General features: G+C 34.8%; 1 protein-coding gene across 8 annotated transcripts in view; it reads right to left on the reverse strand.

The window, feature by feature from the left end:
• Positions 1-22,894, reverse strand: part of Tlk (Tousled-like kinase) — a 651,915-nt gene that overhangs the window by 150,234 nt on the left and 478,787 nt on the right. For all 8 annotated transcript variants that reach the window (XM_090383577.1, XM_090383580.1, XM_090383576.1 and 5 more), the window contains 2 exons: positions 17,815-17,976; positions 5,885-6,061 (listed from right to left, as the gene is read on the reverse strand). In XM_090383577.1, coding sequence (XP_090239703.1) covers positions 5,885-6,061; positions 17,815-17,976 — 339 coding nt within the window. The remainder of the gene's footprint in view (positions 1-5,884; positions 6,062-17,814; positions 17,977-22,894) is intronic.

Genomic DNA, 22,894 nt, shown 5'->3' on the forward strand with positions numbered 1-22,894 from the left:
CACCATCTACAGCACCCTTACAGCTTTTGAGAGAAAAGAACCCCTCATAACCTACCTCGACATCGAAGCAGCATTTGATGCCATTCAAGTACCTGCCCTCCTACTAATGCTTGAAAATCACTACTCCATAGATGGGGATGCATTGCATTTCCTCTCGTCACTCCTTCAGAACCGTACATTCATACTCCATAATTCTGACAAAAGTTATACTAAGCAAATATCTACAGGAGTACCAAAAGGGGAAGTCCTCTCCAGTCTCCTCTTTACTGCCATTATCTCCCTTTTATAATCCAGAGACCAGATATATTTTCTTATGCTGACGATTTAAAAATACTGACCACCATCCAAACAAATGCAGACCCCAATATGATCACAGAGGAAATTAACAGTGTGCTCCTCACACTAGTAGGCTACCTCAATTTGGCCTTAATATCAACCCAGCAAACTGAGTGCATGCTCTCCTCCTTGAAGAAAGAGCCCACAGCCAAAGATTAATGCAGTATCCACACTTCCTGTTTCATATCATTTAGATTTGTGGGTGGTTTTTGACACAAAGCTGACATTTAACCATCACATCGAAAAACTCATCAGGCAAGTGGCACACCTGAAATAGAGAGCGAAGCAACACCTTCATTATGTCCCGGACAAGGTTACTGCAACAAAATACGTCAGGACCATCATATACACCCCACTACTTTATGCAGCAGAAATCTGGGCGTCAGCAGCACCCACGAACATAAAACCCATCTGAGCAGCAGAGTACTGGCTCCTCAAGAGGGTAACCTACAAACACAGGATACTACCCCAAGCACATATAATTGAAATGGCCCCAGCTCTGGTAATTCCCAGGCTGCCCTCTCTCATTGAACAAAGGGGACTGGTAATCATGATAAAGATGCTGACCGGTCTCATCACATCACCTTCATTCTGGGATCTCTGTGGCTGGAGGATTCCACCTGCCCAGCTCTGAGCCACCCCAACAATTTGCCCTCTTCACTCATGCCTCCACTTATCAGATCGCTTCCTACCCTACCAGATGCTCGGAAGAATCGATGCTGACTTAGAGAAATTTGCTGTTAACCGACACTACAGGAAGAGGATTCTGGATCCCACATCTCCCATGCCCTTCAATCATTCAGCATAGACAGAGGGCATCCTCGAAGCAATCTAGTAACATGCAAATTCACCACAGGTTCCCTCCAGTAAGGAATAGTCAATGACTATCCAGACAGTCTGCAAAATGAAAAGCTTTCTCTTCATTGCATCCAAACCAACATGCCCTGCGCTCGCCACTTTAATGCTCCGATTAATTACTAAGTATACCAGAAAAGGAGCCAGTGGTGTGTGCATCAACTGCCTCTGTTCATGCTGGTCTCTCCCACGAGCTGTGAAGATGAAAATAGGGACTTTCAAGTGTCATTTTGTTAATTTAATCTAAATTCGTTTAATGTAAATGTTATGTCATCTTAATATTTTTATGTAATCTTATGCCATTATGGAAGTCATTGTATCATCTTATTAATGTCTTATGTCACTTGACGTTATTTCATTTAATTTATTTTATGTCCTATATCACTTCTCTATAAGTGTTAACCCCTGGCCTTTTTGGCTGCGAAGGGACATTGTAACATGATCCAATCATGTAACTGTCACAACTGAAGGTGGTACAATAAAAGGTTCTCTCTCAAATCCTTTTTGTAACTGCCTTAGCAGTTCAGAAAAGGATTTGGCAAAGTATTCAAGAAAAATAGTAAATTAATCTCCCAATTTCACCATGTGTACATCAAGTGGAGTCAGAATTGACCCTATTCAAGCATTTCATAGTAGACAGCTTTTCATAATAGGGCAAAAATTCAACAGGTAGTTTTTTTTTTGCAAATGAATAAACTTCTATACCTTGAGTTACCTAGACACTGCACTATTTTCAAACAAATGAGGATAGTAAATAAATTTTCACTTATTCTTAAATGGCCAAGGCGTTGAGAGAGAGAGAGAGAGAGAGAGAGAGAGAGAGAGAGAGAGAGAGAGAGAGAGAGAGAGAGAGAGAGAGAGAGAGAGAGAGATATGAGAAACTTTCTTTTTTTTATGTCATTTTTTTGAAAGCAGCACAATATCTAGACAACTAGTGATATAGGAGTTTATTCCACTGCGAGTCCTATGACCATTGTTATATTCACAATGGTTTCAGTACTTGTTATACAGTTATATGTATTTTAAAATTTGCTGGCTGAAAAAATATATATTGGGCAGAACAGTCTTTTAGACATACTGTAATATTTCTATATTTGCTACATTTCTAACTCCTTTGTTATGAAACTTATGGCAGTTGAAATAATTTCTTATCCATGGCTATGTATATTAGCTCAAACATACAAACACATTGAAAAAAGATTAAATGTTTTATTTGCTCTGAGTTCTTACTTTTCTAATATACCTAATCCTGAGTAATGGTTGTGCTAATGGATAGTGCACGTGTGGTCCCACATGCCAATATATTTGAAATAACTTAAACTTGTCATTTTTTTTTACCTAAATTTTCTCTCATTCATTGTTGGTATATGTAACAATTTTTTAGGTATAAAATTGGAATGAGGCTGGTCTCAAATCTGATCCCACTAGTAGAATACATACCAGATTACAAATTCAAATGAAACGTTTTTAGTGCTTCCTTGGGGCTTGTTTATCATGGCCAGTTCATGTTTATGATTTCCACAGTTTATTTTATCATTCTTCCTGCAATTGTTTTGTGGAAAACTGATGCCAGTTGATTTATTTATTGGAGCATGATCACCCATGCTGTGAAGAACAGAAACTGTGCAAGAAACAAGTACATAACACTTCCTGCTAATTTATACAAACATATAGAATTTTCTGATGACAGTGGAGAGGAAACTTTGCTTGATATCTTCATCTCTGTTGTTGTTGCGATCAGAAAAAGAAGTGACATATTCCACTTTGTTTTTAATGACCACACCCGGGCACACACATTTTGTCAAAAATGTGATAAATTAAATTATATTTAATTACATCACTACATTATTTCATTATGAGAGGTAAAATGATTAATCAATTTTATCATGCATATAAGATAAGTAATTATAACCTTTGTGCATTTTTCTTAAATTAAATCATAACTGTTTTTTTATTCCTATTTTCATGAAAATAAATAAATATTAAATATTGTGTAGATGTTTTTATTAAATAATTTGCTAATAAATGAACAGTGTGTGCTAATTTTCAATATTCTATTTACCATATATATAAACAAGTAATGGAGTTACTTGTGACCTCAGTATATTGTATCTTTTATCCATTTAAAATGCTCCTGATTTCCCACATAAGTCTATGCAGGAAATGAGCTGACAGTTAATCTATACAATGACTTTACCAGGCTACATACTGACTGCTGACAAATTTTCATGTGTTCCTGAATTCCTATGCTGGGACACATTAGGAATTGTTAAACTTGTTCAATAATTTTAATAATGGCTACAAAATGATTTTACTAGATGACTGATTAGCAAAATAAAATAAAATGAAAACAAATACATTAATTATGACGCCATTTAACAGTCAGTAATATAAACCACCAATACTTTTCTGAATCATCTATGTATTAGTTTGAATTTTTTGTTATTTATATTAGTTTTTTGAAAATATTTTATGTTATATTAAAAAAAAATTATATTATATGTATAATTATATAAACTGAGTTGGCTTTACATTATCCCACCTGTAATGGGGGGATAATGTAAAGGACTGGTCTGTGATGCTGGTGAAAGTCAGGAACGACTGGTATAAGATTGTAGTCCACACATGGCAATCAGTTTTTGAGTGTCTGCACAGAAAAATGGGCCAGTGTCAAGATCATTCCGACTTTGAACATGGAATGAGTGTGGAGGCAAGATGTGCAGATATCAGTATCCTGACCACAGAACAGAAGCACTTAACCAAGCTCCTGTTCTGTGGTACCAAGTCTATCATGACTGTCTCACCAGTGGTCAAGCAACCAGCCAAAGGTCACATGGTGAGCACTGTGTGTTTTGTCCTGTATTGGTCTTATTTCTGGCACAAGGGATACTAGGGCCATATTGTGCCTTTGTCTTGTAACACAGCAGCGATATAGCACAGTGGCTCAGCTAATCATGAAACACAACTTAAGAATATCAAGACCAACATCCACATGGAGTGGTGTTTAGTGTAAAGTGACGAGTGACACCAGAGGTCTCCCCTAATTCCACAAAAAATGAACTACATGCCGGACATTAGCTCGTATAGGCTGTGGCAGTCGATGGCTGTCATGGGTAGCCATGCTCACTGTGAGATACAAGAAACTGAGCCTTGTATGGACACATCAACACTAGACTATGATATGTGGAAGTATGGCCTGGCCTGATGAATTCCATTTCCAACAGATACACCCATCATGCTGATGAGGGTATCTGCATTTGGAGAAATGCAACATGAGGCCATGGCACCTGATGCATTGTTAGTATTTGGTAGGTTAGAGATGGTGGTGTTGTGGTTTGGGGACTATTTTGGTATCATTCTCTCGGTCCTCTAATCACCATTAATCAACAGCTTGATGGGAGCACCTACCTTTCTATGATCGTCAACCAAATACTTCACGATGACAGTATATCCAGATATCTACAGTGTCTTATCAACAAGACAACGTTGTGATGTCTTGTCAATGTTCTGCCATGCCACAAGGCCTGTCAGGTTGTTAACTGGTTTCAGGAACATGACAATGAATTCTCCATCCTCATCAAACGCACTCGACTTCAGCCCAACTAAGCATGTTTGGGACATACTAGAAAAGGACATTTGATGCTACAACCATTCACCCAACAATGTGCAGGCATTACTGGACACATGGTGCAACATATGGTTAGTACTAGCATGGGACAGCTTGTAATACCTTGTGGAGTTCATGCCAATATATGCAGGGCTGTACTACAAAAGATACCCCTTTCCCAAGAGGTATTAGGTGGTGTTGCTAATGCAAAGCAAACTCAGTGTATATATTATATTACATTAGAAAATATATTATATACATTACATTTCCCACCTTACTATCATGTGATCTTCAGTCACTTTACACTATACAGTATAACAGTACACATATTAGATATTAGTGTGATGCTCAACATTATGGCCTGATGTAGCCCAGTGGTCAGGAGCAACAGTGCATAGCACGTGTTCCTTGAGTGGACCGGGGTTCAAGCCCGTGACTACTAAATATGATAAATATTTGTATTCACGATTTATTGTAAACTCTACTGACTTGGTTGTCGTGCCGGAGTATAAACAGAAAATTTTATCTGGCATTGTAACAATACTATGTTTGATCATTTAATTCTAATCAGATGCCAAAATGTGCTAATGAATATAATCATAAATAACATCAGACTGTCAGAGCTGGGAGAACATAGGACAGATTGTAAAAGTGCACAAACTCACTCTGAAGTTTAATATTATATTTTCAGATGCTAGATGAAATAATGCATTTAAATTGCAAAAGCATGAATTTTGAATTACATGTCTATCAAGAATACAAAGCCTTCCCTTGACTCTAATGTTAATGGCTTTGATTCATACCACAAATTGAATTATCTGATATCAAATTAATACAATTTTACTATATATATTCACACACACACACACACACACACACACACACACACACACACACACACACACACACACACACACACACACACACACACACACACACACACACACACACAATGACAGTATATCCAGATATCATCTAAAAATGGTATCATTCTCTGGGTCCTCTAATCACCATTAATCAACAGCTTCTCTCAAAACACACACACTTCTCTCTTAAAATCTACAATATTGCTTTATATAACCTTACCTAGACTGGTCTTCATTGTGAATCCTTTTGAGTTCCCTAATATGTAAGTTTCTTTCCCTTTCTAGTTTTTCAAGCTCAACTTGAAGATCGGTATCTTCTTTTTTTAGTGCTGCCTGACGTAATTTCAGAATTTCTTCTTGTTCATAATACTCTAACCAACTTAGTCTACAGGAAAAGCTTTAATTTAAAAATTAAATTAATAAAGACCAAGGTCCACAGAGATCTCAGATGATAAAATTTGCTTAAAATTGAAATGCAAACTGAATAATACTATAGAATCACATTAATTACTGTAAGTTTTTTTTAAAATTTTCAGTCTATGTTTAAAATAATGAAGACTTCATCAGAAGAAGCATCATACTGAATACCTTTAAAAATGAGTAGTATATCAAAGAACAAAAAACAGAGCAATTAGGTAATACAGGCAACCCCCATATAACACGGCACTTGCACAACACGGTTAGAGAATTGAGCCAAATCTGGCATAATATGATATTTTTGAGATTTTGTGTATGTGTGGGGGGGAACCCTGCTATCATGTTGGATGTAATTTTAAACATTTCCATTCTTTTTTTTTTTTTTTTTTTTTTGTGAATCCCCGATGTTGACTCGCTAGTTGTTATGCATAAAAATCATTGGTAAATCTCCATATTTTATTTTGTTGGGATATTCCTCTGTTAGATTCTGTGCTTGTTTGAGACCATAATTGTTCCGAGGAAAATAATGGAATCACTGGTTAAAGTAGCATTGCAGGATCATCATTTTAGGAAGGATGTAGAGTTGCTAGAACGAGCTCAAAGAAGGGCAACAAGACTGCAGTAATAGTTAAGACACAGCATGGGTTTGTTAAAGGGAGGTCTTGTCTGACCAATTTGATTGGATACCATGTGGTAGAGTTGCTAGAACGAGCTCAAAGAAGGGCAACAAGACTGCAGTAATAGTTAAGACACAGCATGGGTTTGTTAAAGGGAGGTCTTGTCTGACCAATTTGATTGGATACCATGTGGTCACAAAGGAACTGAATGCCACAAATAATTTTGATATCATATACTTGGATTTCAGGAAAGCTTTTGATACTGTTACACACTGACTGCTATACAAATTGGAGAGGTATGACATTAAGAGTAAGTTTGCTACAATGAATAAAGGGTTGGTTGGGTGGGAGACGACAGAGAGTGGTAATCAATGGACACTGCTCTACATGGACAAATGTTATTAGCGGAGTTCCCCAGGGATCGGTGTTGGGCCCATCATTGTTTTGTATATTTATCAATGATATTGATGAAGGTATATCAGGTTTAATGTCCAAGTTTGCAGATGATACAAAGGTTGGTAGGGTTGTTAACGACAGTAAAGACAGTATGCTACTCCAATTGGATCTAGATAAGTTGGGCAAATGGGCTGAGAAGTGGCAACTGAAGTTTAACATTGACAAATGCAAGTACTGCATATGGGTAGCAATAACCAAAGGGAAACGTAACAACTGTGAGGTACTACATTCAGGGAAGTGGAAAGTGAAAAAGATCTGGGGGTAACTGCACAGTCAAATATGCAGTTTTCTGAGCAGTGCAGAGGGGCTACCAGGGCAGGTCAATGATATATAGGAATTTTGCTAGCAGGGACAAGGAGGTGATTATCCCATTATGGTCAGGCCACACCCACAGTACTGTGTACAGGTCTGGAGGCCTCATTTTAGGAAGGATGTAGAGTTGCTAGAATGAGCTCAAAGAAGGGCAACAAGATTGGTGCTCTTACCAAGAAAGCCTTAAGTCCTGCAAATTGCAGCACCTGGAGAGTAGGCACCTGCGAGGTGATCTGATTGAGGTGTATAAGGCCTTGAATTGGTTGAGCCAGCTGAATGCTGATGGGGCACAGATTCAAACTGAGGAAAGACAGTTGTAGAATAGATGTGCAAAAATTTGCCTTTAGCCAGCAGGTAAGAGGCCTCTGTAGCCGAATGGTCAGGAGCGGGAGTGCAGTAGCACACATTCTTTGAGTAGACTGGGGTTCAAGCCCCTGACTGCTAAATACGGTCAATCTGCCAACCCGCACTGAACCAGCATGGCAGATTATGGTCCATTTCCTTCAGCATGAATTGTTGAGGAGGTTTTCATCTTGCAGTGGGTTGATAATGGCTACAGTTTTTTGTTGATTGGTGGAACAGACTTCCATCTTTTGTTGTGGAAGTTGACAGCCTAAATAAATTTAAGGCTGATGCTGCAATAAGCTTGTTTTCTTGCATCACATGCCTCTACTAATACTAATAGATTGTGCCTTTGAAGCATGCGGTTCATGACTTTTAAGGTTTTTGTAAGGTTATTTTGGTTTTTATTTGATCGTTTATAAATTTTTCTGGGTATGTATTACTAAACTTTGTTCTTAAAAACTATATTAGAATAATTTCTTTGTTGTGAATTAAATTCCAGCCCTAATTTTGCCTAAGAAAAGTAAAAAAAGCAACACTCAAAAGAAACTTTATTTCTCTAGAATCAAAGATACAAATTTTGGATCACCTTAAAAAAGGGAGAAAAGGTATCATATTTTGAAAAAAATTTAAATTTAAATGAAGCAACAATCCAAACCCTAAAGAAAAATGAACAGAAAATTAGAACTGCTGTTACTGCAGGATCTTTCATTTCTGAAAATATGACAGCCGATCCCCGAGTGCCAATAATTGAGAAAATGGAAAAAGCACTCTGTATTTGAATTGACAATAGCAGTAAGAAACAGATCCCATTAGATGGCAATGTAATTAAACAAAAGGCACTTAAAATTTATAACCATTTCAAAGAAAATGGAGAATCTTCTGTTAACCCAGAGTTTGTTGCCAATGAAGGTTGGCTTAAGTGATTTAAAACCTGCTTCTCATTACATAACATAAGAATTCAAGGGGGATGTGCATCGGCTGATAATCAAGCCGCCAAGAAGTATGCAGAGGAATTTCAAAAAATTATCGAAGAGCACAGATACACACCACATCAAGTTTTCAATGCTGATATGACTGGTCTTAGGTGGAAAATGCTCAACAGAACGTTTATTTCAAAAAAGGAGAAAACTGCACCAGGTTTTAAGGTATCAAAAGATCATGTAACATTATGTACAGTACATGATAAAACCTATGCTAGTTTATAGAGCCTCTAATCCTTGTGCAATGAAAAGTGCAATAAAAAATCCTTGGGCAATAAAAACACGTTACTGGTACACTGGGAAGCAAATAAAAAAGCTTGGGTAACTGCCGGTTTATTTAAAGAATGGTTTCTAAATTGTTTTGTGCCAGCTGTGGAAAACTATTTAAAGTGGAAAAATCTAGATTTCAAAGTTTTATTACTATTGGATAAAACACCAAGCCATCCAAAAGATTTAAGTCATCCAAACATTGAAAGAATGTTCCTACCACCCAATACAACTTCTTTAATTCAGCCATTAGATCAAGGTATTATATCAAAGCAGTAGTCATATCATCAAAATTTTCCCCTCCTGCCGACTTGCTAAGGGGAAAGGAGGGGAAAATTTTGATGATATGACTACTGAAGACATTGAAGAATTACTGGTAGAAAAAGAAGCTGGTGAAGCAGATTTGATGGACATGGCATTGGAGGTAAATCAAATTATTTCAGAGGATGATAGTGCAGATGAAAGATTCTGAAGTTCCAAATTTTACACTAAAAATGATATGGGAAGGCATTACCTTATCCAAGCAATTAGAATCTTATTTTTTGAATGCAGATCCTTCAACTGAAAAACACAAAGTTCAAAAGGGAGCTTCAAAAATGGTTAATTCATACATTGAAATTTACAACGATCTATAAAGCAAAAGCAAGCAAACCTAAATTATTGATTTTTTAAAGACAGCAGAAGATTCATCTGCAGCATCTAAATTTTGTGTAAGTTAAGAAAGTGAAGATATTCTGCAACAGAGAAAATGTCCTCATTTAATTGTGCTTAGCAGCGAAGAAGAGGAAGAATATTAAATGAACATACATTATCTGACATGTATGTTATCACAGTTTGTAAGACATTTGTTTAGTTATTACTATTTTTAATAAAAAATAAGTTTCCGATGATTATAAAAAAAAAAAAAAAAAATGGTGTATTTTTGTTAACTTTTGGAACGTAACCCCCTTTTTGTACTGGTTCTTAGTCCCATATAACATGAAATTTTATAGAAACCTAACTACCATGTTGTACAAGGGCTGCCTGTATGTGCACTGCATTACAATTCAGGCACATATTCAAATTATTATTTTTTTTAAACATTTTATTACTATAGTATACCAGTGCTCAACTTTTCCCTAATGAATTGCAACATTTATTAAATGCAATTAATTGTCACATTTTTCAGACCATAAAAGGTTTTTCTTAAAACAGTTGCCTGAAATTCCCCTTTGTCTTATGGTCAGAAGGTATACCACCTGCATGTAGTGATGTCCTTATCTTTAGCCATCTCTAGAGAATGATCAAAATGTCCAGGTGGCCTTCTAAAAAAGCAAGCACTTTTATTGTGCAACTATTTTAGATCATATGTGAGGCAACAAAAGTATAGTTACTGAATTTCAGGAAACCTTATCCAACAACAGTCATTAGCAGGGGGGTGGCTCGTCCATAGGCACTGCAGCACCTTCAGCTATTTAAATCTAGATATACAGTGAATGGAGTTATATGAAATTTTGTGAAGTGCAATGCAATGAATACTTTTATTAACAGGACCCACATATAGTATGCGCATCCTCTACTTCCAGTAATCATTTCAATAATAAACGAATAAAAACACTAAATCATTTGCAACTTTGAAGTTTAATTAACTGTAGGCCTCACTGTGTGCCAGGCAGTGACACATTTTGCATTCCAGTGAATATCTGGTAGTTGGTTGCCATTGGCAACTTGCCAATATACATTTTTTTATAGGTGAAATGAATCAAAGTCACTGTAAAGTGCACAGTGCAGATTTCATCATTCACCACGATGGGTGTGTAGCCACAATGTCGGTGTCTTTTTGTTATTAGCCCGAATTCCCATTAAGTAACTAAATAATATCAGTATTATATGTGAGTCAATACTCAACATTCAACAGTGTAACTATGTGATTACAGCTTAATTGCAAATTGAGCTTGAACTTGTTGTTGTTTGTTTGTTATTTGGTTTTTAGGAGCATTAGCAACTAAGGCCATACTGCTCCGGGGATATGCGGTGGTCATTCCCTGACCTTTCCGCATCCTCTGTATTTGGTGGTCACGGGCTCGAACCCCGGTCTAATCAAGAAGCGTGTGCTACACACTGCTGCTCCTGCCCACCTGGCTACGGAGGTGCCCTTGAACTTGTTAAGTTGAAGTTATATTATGAGGTGATGTGTAAGTATAACATTATTTCTACAACACGCGATTTTGTGAAATTTGATTCGATCATGGCCTCCATGCTTCCCCATGAAGTAAATCACGTGACAGTGAATAAACTTCAGCAACTTAGTTTTTCACAATTATCTCTAAAAGAAAAAAAAAAGCGATTAAAAAAGAAAGCCACCCCACACAAAAGATTCAAATTTCTCAGCGGGTAAAAAGTAATAATAAGAAATATATCTGCAGTTTTAAAACTGAATGGTACCAAAGGAAAAGTTCATTTTGTGGTTGTGAAGTTAAAAATGCATTGTTTTGTTTTCCATGTTTACTGTTTGGAGATGACTTAATGTGGACAAAAAGTGGCTTTACAAACGTAAACAGTATGCAAGAAGAAAAAAAAACTAAAACATGAGTTCGAAGAAACATTAATAATGTGATTTCACTATCGCTTTTAGGAAGCGTAAATATTAAAGAACAGTTTAGTGAGGCCTACAAATTTTCGATCTGCAAACCTAACAGAAAAGTTACCAAGAATCGTGAGGTATTATCTAAAATAGATTGTATTAAATTTTGTGGACAGTTTGAAATTCCTTTACGTGGACATGACGAAAAAGACGATTCTAAAAACCCAGGAGTATTCAGAGGATTAATAAATTTCTCCTGTACTTCAGATTTCAATTTAAAGAACCATTTAGAAAGTAATGCAACATTTAAAGGCATTTCAAAAACTATTCAGAATGATATTCTTGACTGTTTGCTGCAAATATGCCAGGATGAAATAAAAAGAGAAATTAAAGAAGCTTCATTTGTAGCTGTCATGGCTGATGACAAAACAGATGTTTCAGAACCTATACAAATGGTAATTGTTCTGAGATATGAATGAAGAATGAATGAACTGAACGGAGACATTTTTGAGCGTTTTTGGGGTTTTTTCACTTCAGAAAACCAAATGGCAGATGGAATATCGAAGTGCATTCTAGATCAGTTAGACTTAATCCTCGAAGGAAATACTCAAAAACTGGTTGCTCAGATGTCACAAGTGTGATGAAATGCAAGAAAGAGGGAGTTCAGGCTAAAATAAAGAAGTGTACAAAAATGCACATTTTATTCATTGCTATGCACACCAACTGAATCTGATGATGAGAAATGCAGCAAGTAGTATCCGAGATTCAAGAATATTCTTTTCGAACCTCATGTCGATACCAACATTTTTCTCAAGATCACTACAGCGGCTCTCCGTTCTCAGAAAGCATATGGACAGCCGTGTTGCTCGACCTTCCCCTACAAGATAGAACTTCAATATATGCACCGTGAACAGCGTTTATGAAAATTTTGAATCCTTAAAAAAGTGCATGGAGGAAATACAAGTGACAGCAAACGCAGATAAGACGATTTCAGAAGCAACTGGAATTTCCACATCATGAGTAATGAAAAATTAGAGTTCTGATTAGTACTTTTCCATCAGATAATGCCTCACGTGGAAGTTATTTATAATCAAATGTAATCTCGAGAAATTTAGGCAGTTAAAATACATGAATATATAGGAAACTTTAAGAATGCCATTCTAAAAATCGGGAATTCAATGTACTGTGAAAATCCTTCAAAAACACTCGTGACTGAAGTGAAGGAAGTATGTGGCTATATAAATGTTGACATAGGTAAGAGATATTCTTTTACAAAGCAATTAATTGCTGCTAAATTGTTTAACAGAAAAGGAGAACTTTGTTATTTTTTGTATGAAAATGCCCATGGAAGAGGCACGGGAGGCTACTGAGGCATATCCCATGATTGAAAGAGAAAAGCTTCTTATGGAATTACAAGTTTTCTATAGCAGACATGATCTACACAATTATTGTAAATTAACTGACTTGCTGAAATTTATCTCAGAAAATAGTCTAGCTGAAGTTCTTGGTGAACTTACAAAACTCATAAAAGTTCTTTTTTGGTAGTTGTTGGCGCATAGGCTTCTGTGGCCATAATGCACCTCCCAAGGTTTTTGCAGTACTTTGATCCAAGCCCGAGGCGGGAATCGAACCCGCGACCTTTGGGTTGCCAGGCAGGCACTTTACCTACCCGGCTGGCCCAGTCGGCAATATATAAAAGTTCTTTTGACCATTCTGATGACTACTTCAGACCCCAAATGCTGTCATCTGACATTAAAAAGAATAAAAACATTTTTAAGGAGCACTATGAATCAAGCAATGCTTTCAATAGAGAAAAGCTTGGTCAACAGTGCACCAAACTTGAATGAAAAAGTTATTAATCTATTTTCAACAAATAAAAACCAAAGAATGGATTTTGTTTTTAAATAAAAGTTCAAGACTGTTAATGGTAAATGTTTAGTTAATGTTTTGTAGTGTTTTTATCTTGCTTATTATTATTACTGTGTATGTCTACATGTCTTATAACCAAGGCAATTTAATGTAACTTTAAGATGCAGCACCCCCAAACATCAGAGTCACGAGCCACCACTGGTCATCAGCCATCTCAATTAACAAACCCTTATACGAGGAGTGAATCAAATGGATGGAGAAGTCAAATCTCAATTTGACACAATCAGAATGAATGAAGTGGCTGACCGGGTGAAAAATTAATGAGAACTAGTAAAGCACATGAGAGCTGGTGTGTCATTCAAAACGTGGAATTGGCAATGTTTCGAATGGCCCCAAATATAACGAACTCTTTGAAGAAAGTAAATGTGTAGACCATAACATCAGTAATGAAGAGTGTGGAAGTAGTGATGATATATGACTGGCATTATACAATGAGTAAAAGCTTTGTTTTATAGTAACATCTTGCTTTGTATTTGTGAATATGTATTTCAAATACACGCAATAAATTTTTCTTTCCAAAATTTGGTGGCCGACAAGTCAATCGCGGATTTAATTTCGTTCGATTTGTGCATCTTGTGCAATGAAATTTTTGAGATGGTAGATAGCGGCAAATTTTGAAGGAAAAAAGTAGATCATATCACAAATTAAGTTGGCCACTCCTGTTATATACCATCTTATATACCATAAATATTATCCTACAGAAAATATGGTATTATTTTTATTGAAAAATTTTTTTTCATATTTATTTTTTAAAAAAATCTAAATATTCATTAATTCAGTTGTTAAAAACTCAACATAAAACTTAAATAATGAAACTATTAGTCACCTCCATTTTCGAGTTCATAAAATTGTTAAAAGCATAAAAATTCAAACTAATGCATGTGCAGTTAATCACGGTTTTGCAAATTTTACATTTATTTTCAAAAAATGCCAGATATTTTCTTGATCAGTTTGTAAAGTCCTAACACCTCCAACAGTAGCAGACTGAGGCTTTACAGGCTTGCCATCAAGTTAAGTATAAGTCCAGCAATTTTTCTGAATGAAAGGCAAAATTAGATAAGGATTTTACGATAGAAATAGATATCTGCTTTTGGATAAACCTAGTAGCATAGAGAAATTAACAGAAAGTTTAAAGTACATGAATGAAAAATTTTCAGTTTTGTACTTTGCTTTTCAGGGGAGTAACTTCCCATAAGCACTAGTGATGGCCCTGAAAACTATTGAACTGCTGCTGCTGTTGAGACAACAGCTCCTTTGTGTCTTCAACTCAGTTAACCACTATTCGCATATATAAAACCTATCTTCTTTCTTCTATCTTATATGCTGCTGAAATATGGTCAGCCACTGCATCCATCCACATTAAGGGTCCCTAGGTGGAATATCAGCTACTGGCATGGGTTAATCTAAAAACTGGTTATGAACATGCCATCTCCCTCACTAGAATGATAAATGGAACTTACATTGGTTTCCAGCAGAAGTTTCTTCACATTAATTCTTTACAGGTAGTTTCTAGTCTTCTGAATGCTTGGCAGGTTCATTCTATTTGGGACAAGGTTAGCTGGCACATTTAGCTCCTCCCCCCAAATGTGAAGAGAGATTCCATCTCTAATTCCTCTCTCCGATCAAATCTTTTCTCTTGATAGGTTCTCTCCATATCCATCACTCAAACTTATTCAGAAGTTCAATGTGATATATTCTTATTCTCATAGACCACCGGTACCACAAGAAATCTGTTGATGCAATCCTTTCTTCTAATCTGCATGCCTGTGTGTGCATGTAAGCTTTTATTATTATTATTATTATTATATATAATCCTTGATATAAATAAGACTTGTTTGTTATTATTAATGATTTTTTTTTTTTTTTTAATGAAAATTCCAAACACAAGAGGTATTAGAACCAACAGTACTTAGTACCGTGCATGGATTGGAGGTTGAGAAGATGAAAGAAGACATTTTTTGACATTAGACTTGAACTTCTGTAGACTATAATTTTCAGGAAATACATATGAAGGAAGGTTGTTCCAGAAAATGGCGGTTGAATGAATAAATGAGGAAGATGAAAAGTTGGTTCTGTGAGTTTGAAGTTGGACAATAAATGGATGTGGCTGGTGGCAGCATGTGTTCGGACTGTTTTGAAAGAGAAAGCGGAATTACAGAAGAACAGTGCCCATGGAAGTATCTGTAGAAAAGGCATGCAGCAGAAACAGTATGTCTATGAGACAGTGAGTGAAGAGACTCTGTTGGAGAGGAGTCATTAATTAACCTAACTGCCCTCATCTGAATGGAATCTAGAAGCCTGAGAGAGGTTTTGGGAGCATCACCCCAGATGTGGGAACAATATTTCATGGTAGGGCATTATTATATATTATTATTTACGTATAATTGGCATCTGATGTAAACCCTCGTGGCCTCAACCATACCAGGTATGTTATCTCCAGTCAATTATGCATTTGATTGGTGCAACAAGTAAATGGATATTTAATTATTTATTTTGACTTTCATATCAACATGACCATCATGCGTTACAGTTAAAAATGTTGTATATACTAGGCATTCAAATCCATCATATTAGCAAAGTGATTATTTAATTAATTTCCATCCTTTCAAATATTTTTCTTTAAAGACACATTTACATATAGGAATTTTACCACATAGGGAGAAAATAAAATATTCAATTCTCTTTTATTGATAATTTTAAAATGTTTCTGCACCATGGATATTTTAGGTGAGTAAACAGTACAAAATGATGCCAATAAGTAGTGCATGAACAGCAAGCAAAATACATGTGTACAGTATTGACATTTTATTACTTACACTTTCTCACACTTCAAAAGTACTGGTGTCATGACCTTGAGTAGAGTTGGCACCAAGCAATTTCTAGCAACTTATTACTTCCTAAAATCAATTCTGAAGTCAAAGTACACCACAATAATTTTGTATACACCATCCTGCATATAGGTTCATCTAAGCAACTATATATTTCATATGCAATATTAAATTTGCAAAATAAATAAATAAAAATCAATGATTTAATTTTTCTTCTAAAATTTTTGAAGGTGGCCCCAAGCACTGTTTAATGAGATAAGAGTTCCAAGGTTCCTCAGAAGCACATAGTTGTGGTCGTCAGGGAGGAGCACTATCAATGTAAACTTAGGCAGCTACTCAATCAGAATTAGCACCAAGGCCATGGTGCTAATTCTGAATGCATTTATACACCTATGGAATTTGCAGGATAGGATAAGAAACTATTTGCTTAGAGAAGAAAACACAACATAACCCGTGTCCAAGACTAAATTAGCAACAGGTGAGAGAGAGAAGAGAAAAAAAAAAAAAAAAAGGAAAAAAAATCCCCCCCCCCAAAGGCCTTCCCACCCACAAGATAATTCAACCTAGAGGTGTTGGGGGATAAACAACATCTCTGTTTTGCACATCTTTCTATCTCTATACTTTCACCTTGTTTATAAAGTTTAGTCTCTAGAGCAAAGTTTCCGGCGTCCCCCCTCCCCCCATACTGCTCCTTCAACCCATGCACAGTACTAAGTACTATAGGTTTTAATACCTTTTGTGTTGGGGTTTTCATAAAAAAAAAAAAAAAACTAACTGCTACTTTTTGTTCACAATATATTTTACTAATCATTCTTCTATCCTTGCCATCCATCCTATCCTTTCTAATATATTCAAAAATTGGACTCAGTCTACTCAATCAAAAAGACTTCTCCAAATCAATTAGACATACATATACATCTTTTCTCACTTCCATTCTTATCAAGCCTATTGCATCTCTTATTCATCTCCCCAACTTGAAACCAAACTATTCTTCTCCCATGTTTTCCTCCATCCCTTGTACCATCCTTTTATTTAATATTCTTAGCATTATCTTTGCTGCACGTGATACCAAACTTATAGTATTATAATCTTTACATTTCACTGCACAGCTTTACTTTTCTATCTGTATCACAACTGTAGTCTTAAAATCTAGCCAGTACCCTTGCTCATACATTAACCTACATAATTCTGTTACTTCCTTAAGCATACTTAATTATTTTATAATTAACATTATAAGTTCACAAAAAAAGTCCACAAAAATTGTTGATTAATTGTTAATATTAATTATAAAATTTTCACTGATTTTAGTTTAATTTTTTCTCATAATTCATTAGTTGGTTTATAAATTGCATAAATAATAAATAAATAAAATGCACAAAAGTATAATTTTTACTAATACATTTTATTATGCAATAAGTAATTCATATAAAACTTACTCTTTTGGTGGTTCTGGCCTTGCAAAATCTCCATTAGCAATAGCAATATTTGCTCCGTTGTTCCCTCTACCTTTTTGTTGACCTGTATTAGGTTTCTTTTTTCCTAAAAGTTTCCTTTGCCTTTCTATTTCTTCTCTTTCAGTTGCTATTTGTTCTTGTTTCCTGTTAAAGAAAGGAAATATTTAATAAAAGAAAATATTTTAAAAAATTGTAAAACATTTGAGACTGAACTATAAAATTTTAGGTCTGAACATGAGACCTAGTAAAAGCAGTTTAGCACCAATATAAGGTACTATTATTACTAGAGGGAAGTAAATCGTATATACAGGGTGTTTTAATTAAAAGGCACTGGAGGAGGGGTGTAACTTGCTTATTTTTAGGTTTTGTGAGACTTTTTTTTGTGTGTGTCATATATAGGCTTGAAATTTTTTAATTTGATGCTAAAACTGGACTAAGTATTAACATTTAGATTTTACAATTTTTAAATTTAAATTCTGCCTAAACAACTACTTTTTCTCAATGAGCAAGCTGTTCGTTATTCTTTAGTTAGTCTAAAAAACTAACAATGTAGTGGTGTAAGAAATATAACAAACTATTCTTGTATAGTCAACTACAACTAAACATATGTATTGAAGAGTGAATGCCACATACAGCTCTTCTATTTGATATATTTTTTAATTGAAAAACCATTTACATTAATTTCAGAAGCAAGCACACACAAGTTTACTCTGTCCTAGGTTTTTAGACTAAACATAGTACAGAGCAAAGAGAAAATATTGGAGGGCACATTTGGCATTTAAGTCCACATCCTTCAAATTAAATTCACATTTAATTTAAGGTAGCGGATGGTGGTGCTATGTACATGTGCAAGCACAAGTCTGTCAAGTGCACTTATCCTATATTGCCGGAAAGATTTTAAGTGTTATAAACAGTATTATAAGTACCACTTTTACTAACCAGTCCAGATAGTTGAATTTTTCACAGGCTGGTGGCCTCAACTACCCATGACGGAAACTTATTCCGATGATTAACTCATAGTTCTTCATTACTGTAATCCTGCTTTTGTCCACTAATAAAAAACTTATTATAATCTGGCCTATAACTTTTCCTTTTAGTCTGAATTTGTGTCCTCTGGTTCTAGTGCTATTTAATACTGTGAAAATCTCAGCTTTATTAATTTTACTAACCCCTTTCAGTCTTAGTACAAAGCTCTGCAGCCTACATATTCAAAGTATCGCTCTCTCTCTCTTCGTATGAGCAATCTACATCTTAAAATCTCTCTCTCTCTCTCTCTCTCTCTCTCTCTCTCTATATATATATATATATATAGGCAGTTCCCGCTTTAGGAGTTTTTTTTTAAGTAACAACAAAATCGAAAATATGAACATTAATTGCAAAAAAATATTAATGTTAAACCTTCAAAAATACCACCATCCTCGTAGCTACATACAGTGTACCCTGCTTTGTGATATTAATCCATTCCAGAGACACCATCATATCGTGAAAATATTGTAATGTGAACCCAATAACATATTGTTTTTCGGTAATTCGTTCCACGACACTGGAAGTTGAAATTTTCACTATATAACTCTCGAAAAGGTTGTTTTTATAGTGTAAATTGTATTAGTTACCAATTCAAATCATTAAAATCCACTACGTTATCATATGTTCTGTTATAAGAACCAATTTTGAATGCCTTTGTGATATTTTTCTAAAGCACGACCATAAAACAATTTGCACTCTCCAGTTTATTGGGCTTTTCTGTTACTGCAAGCAATTATAAATGGATAGTAAACTCTATCGTCTTACATTTGCAAAAATACCGATAGCTGGAATTGTGTGATTTTTACGTTATTATGGTGAAATGTGTTTCCCCTTTGCTGAAATCTTCAATTGTAGAAAAAACAAATAAATTTTCAGAATCTTCTCTTCATTCCTTTTTTTTTTTTTTTTTAAGCTTCGTAAACTTGTTACTCCGAGCAAATCATGTTAGTTGCAATTTGTGCATTCTGTTAAAAAAAATGCTTATGGATGCTATTGAAATTTATAAAGAAAAGAGAAGATTATCTTGGAAACAAATGCCTCTTGAAGCATTCCTGAAGAAGACTCCAACAAACCAATGAATGCCGAGCCAATAATGAGGGATCAACAAGTGTGCATTTAGTCAATGATGATATGACTGTTTATTCAAACATTCTTTAACATTTGTAAGTCATAAATAATTTCTCTATTATTATAATTTGCTTGATTTTACAGGCTACGTTTTCATTTCTTTGGATAAATCAATCATTGTTTAAACAAACTAATCAGCTAACTAATTTCATTGTTGAGAACGTAATCCCTATTTTTAACATTATGTCTATGAGAAATAAATTCCTGCTTTATGAGCACGCACGCTAGGAATGAATTAACTCATAAAGTCGGGAACTACCTGTGTGTATGTATGTATGTATATATATATATATATATATATATATATATATATATATTGCAGACCTTCAATTACAGAAATTTAATTTAACTGTTCTATAATGAAGGTCTGCAATTTATTACTATATTAGATAGGATGAATTATTTTTATTATTATAAAATTCTTACAAATGTCAATTTTATTTAAATATTCCTACATTTGGTAATAGTTATTTCTTTTATTTCCTTATTATTATCTACAATTGTTATTCTATATTTCTTCATTATTGTAATCCTGTTTTTGTCCATTAAATACAATCCTTTAACACTTTGTAGTCGTACCAAGATCCCTTACTAAAGGGTCAGGCAGTTACGCTCCTGGTATATCCCAAGTACCATTATAAAAAGCTATTTTCCTTGCTTTTCACTTTCTAACTCTAAAATTTCATACCTCAAGATCTATTAGTGCAATTCAAGAGAAATTGAGGTACTATTACTATACATATTCTTACCTCCTTTCTCCTTATGTCAGCATAAGCTTTCTTTTGCACATGTATAAAATAAATAAAAAACTCCACATCTGATATGAAAATTATGGCTAGCACTCTTTTTCTGTATATTCGTTTCAAAGCTATCTGTCGGGCTAGCTGTTATCTTGCCTGTTAAATTTAAAGTTTAGCATAGATTGCCTTTGTGTTTAATTATTTGGACCTAGTCAAAAAGGCAGATAACAATCAGAGACAGATATTGGTGGGATATATTGAATGGTATTAGCCCTGGAAAAAGTGCCATTCAATGTATCGAATTATCAATAATTAGCTGCATAATTATTATATTTTTAATTTATTTTATTGCTAAATATATGTTTATTTCTAGGGTATAGCAATGTAAACCAACAAGGTTCTTTTGGCCATATGGCCTGCTGAGTACTTTTATGCAAATGTTTTATTACACTTTGAATACCTATACAGTACCAATTATATTACAGACTGATGTAATGTTCAATCTACAATTGATGGCATTAATCTGATCTGACATACCCTTTACATCTATTCCAATATTTCATAATATATTAAATATATATATACGGCAGATTCTCGATTTACAAGGATCAGATTAACTGAGACACTTCAAGATTCCAAATTTAAAAAAAAAAAAAAAAAACACAAAATTCAAGTAATAAATAAAGGTATAAACAGATGTTTTGCAAGTCGTAAAAAAGTGCCAAGCGGCATTATAAGTCGTCATTGGGAGATCAGTGTACCTATTATCTTGCAACCCCCGCTGCCTTCACATCCGCTGCTAAAAAAAAGAGACCAAATGTTTCGTTTGTTTTAGTGCGATGCATCGATTGTCGTGTTCTGTCGCACCGCAAAAAGACAAATTTTGTATCGTTATTTATGTCACGGATGTCGGAATTTTATTTTATAGTAATTTTTTTTTTGTTTAGATATCGCGAAAATGATGGGTAAATGCAAAAGAGATGCTCTTTCAGTTAAACAAAACTTGAAATTATCCAAAAGTTTGAAAACGTTGCATCCGTTAAAAGTCTAATGAACCATTATAATGTTGGTGACCAAACCATACGCAACATCGTAAAAAATATAGGAAATCTATGCACTTAAAATCGACATCGCAAAAAATAAAGGGAAGCATTGCATTGGATATGCGATAGTGTGTGGTAAGTTTTTTTGTTTTTTATCTATCACCATATTTTTTTATGCAGGTTGCTGAACATTTTTCGATATAGTAAGTCCCCGACTGACAAAAATACAGATTTACATAAAAAAATTTTTCACTCAATTTTTTTTACTCAATTTTTTTTAAGATTGTAAAATTTAAAACCAACAAAAAAATAATAATAATAAATAAATAAAATAAGCAATCAAAAACAACGATCATGGCACACACAACTTGCACAAGTGAGATACGGAGTAACAAGCAAAAAAATAGAAAAGAAGAGAAAATTCTTATAATTTATTTACCTTTTTTTTTTTTGTATATATATATATATATATATCTGATAATTAAAATAAATATGATATTTAAAATAAAAACATCAGCCAGTAGTACGGCAATCTTTCACCTTACATAATATTCACCTTACATAATATATATATATATATATATATATACATACAGGGTGTTTCAGTTAAACGTTTCAGAACTTCTAGGAGGGGTAGGGTACATCCTGACAACTCGAAATCATATAGCAATGTGGGGTCGGAAATGCTTTCCTGAAGCGGTGTTGTACACAGAAGCACCATAAAGAAAAGAGACCGTAAGTGAGAAATCGTTTTAATAATACATGAAAAGAAGCAAAAGGTACATGGATTAAAGTAAGTGTTCGAAGTTTCTTCCACGGGCTACAATGCACGCCTCACATCTTCGACGCATGGACATCCGAACATTCTGGAATACTCCAGGCGAATTTCTTCGGCAGCTACTGTGATTCTTGCAACCAGCTCCTCAGCATTGTCAACAGGGGTGTCATGAACTAGCGATTTCATATGACCCCAGAAATAAAAATCAAGACATGATAGGTCGGGTGACCGAGCAGGCCAACGCACGGGACCACCACGTCCGATCCACTGTTGACCAAATGTGACATCCAGGTAGTTACGAACATCTCCGCTATAATGGGCAGGGGCTCCATCGTGTTGGAACCACA

The sequence above is a fragment of the Mastigoproctus giganteus genome, chromosome 10 (genome assembly GCF_048544385.1).
Source record: "Mastigoproctus giganteus isolate SK-2022 chromosome 10, ASM4854438v1, whole genome shotgun sequence".
NCBI lineage: Eukaryota > Metazoa > Arthropoda > Arachnida > Uropygi > Thelyphonidae > Mastigoproctus > Mastigoproctus giganteus.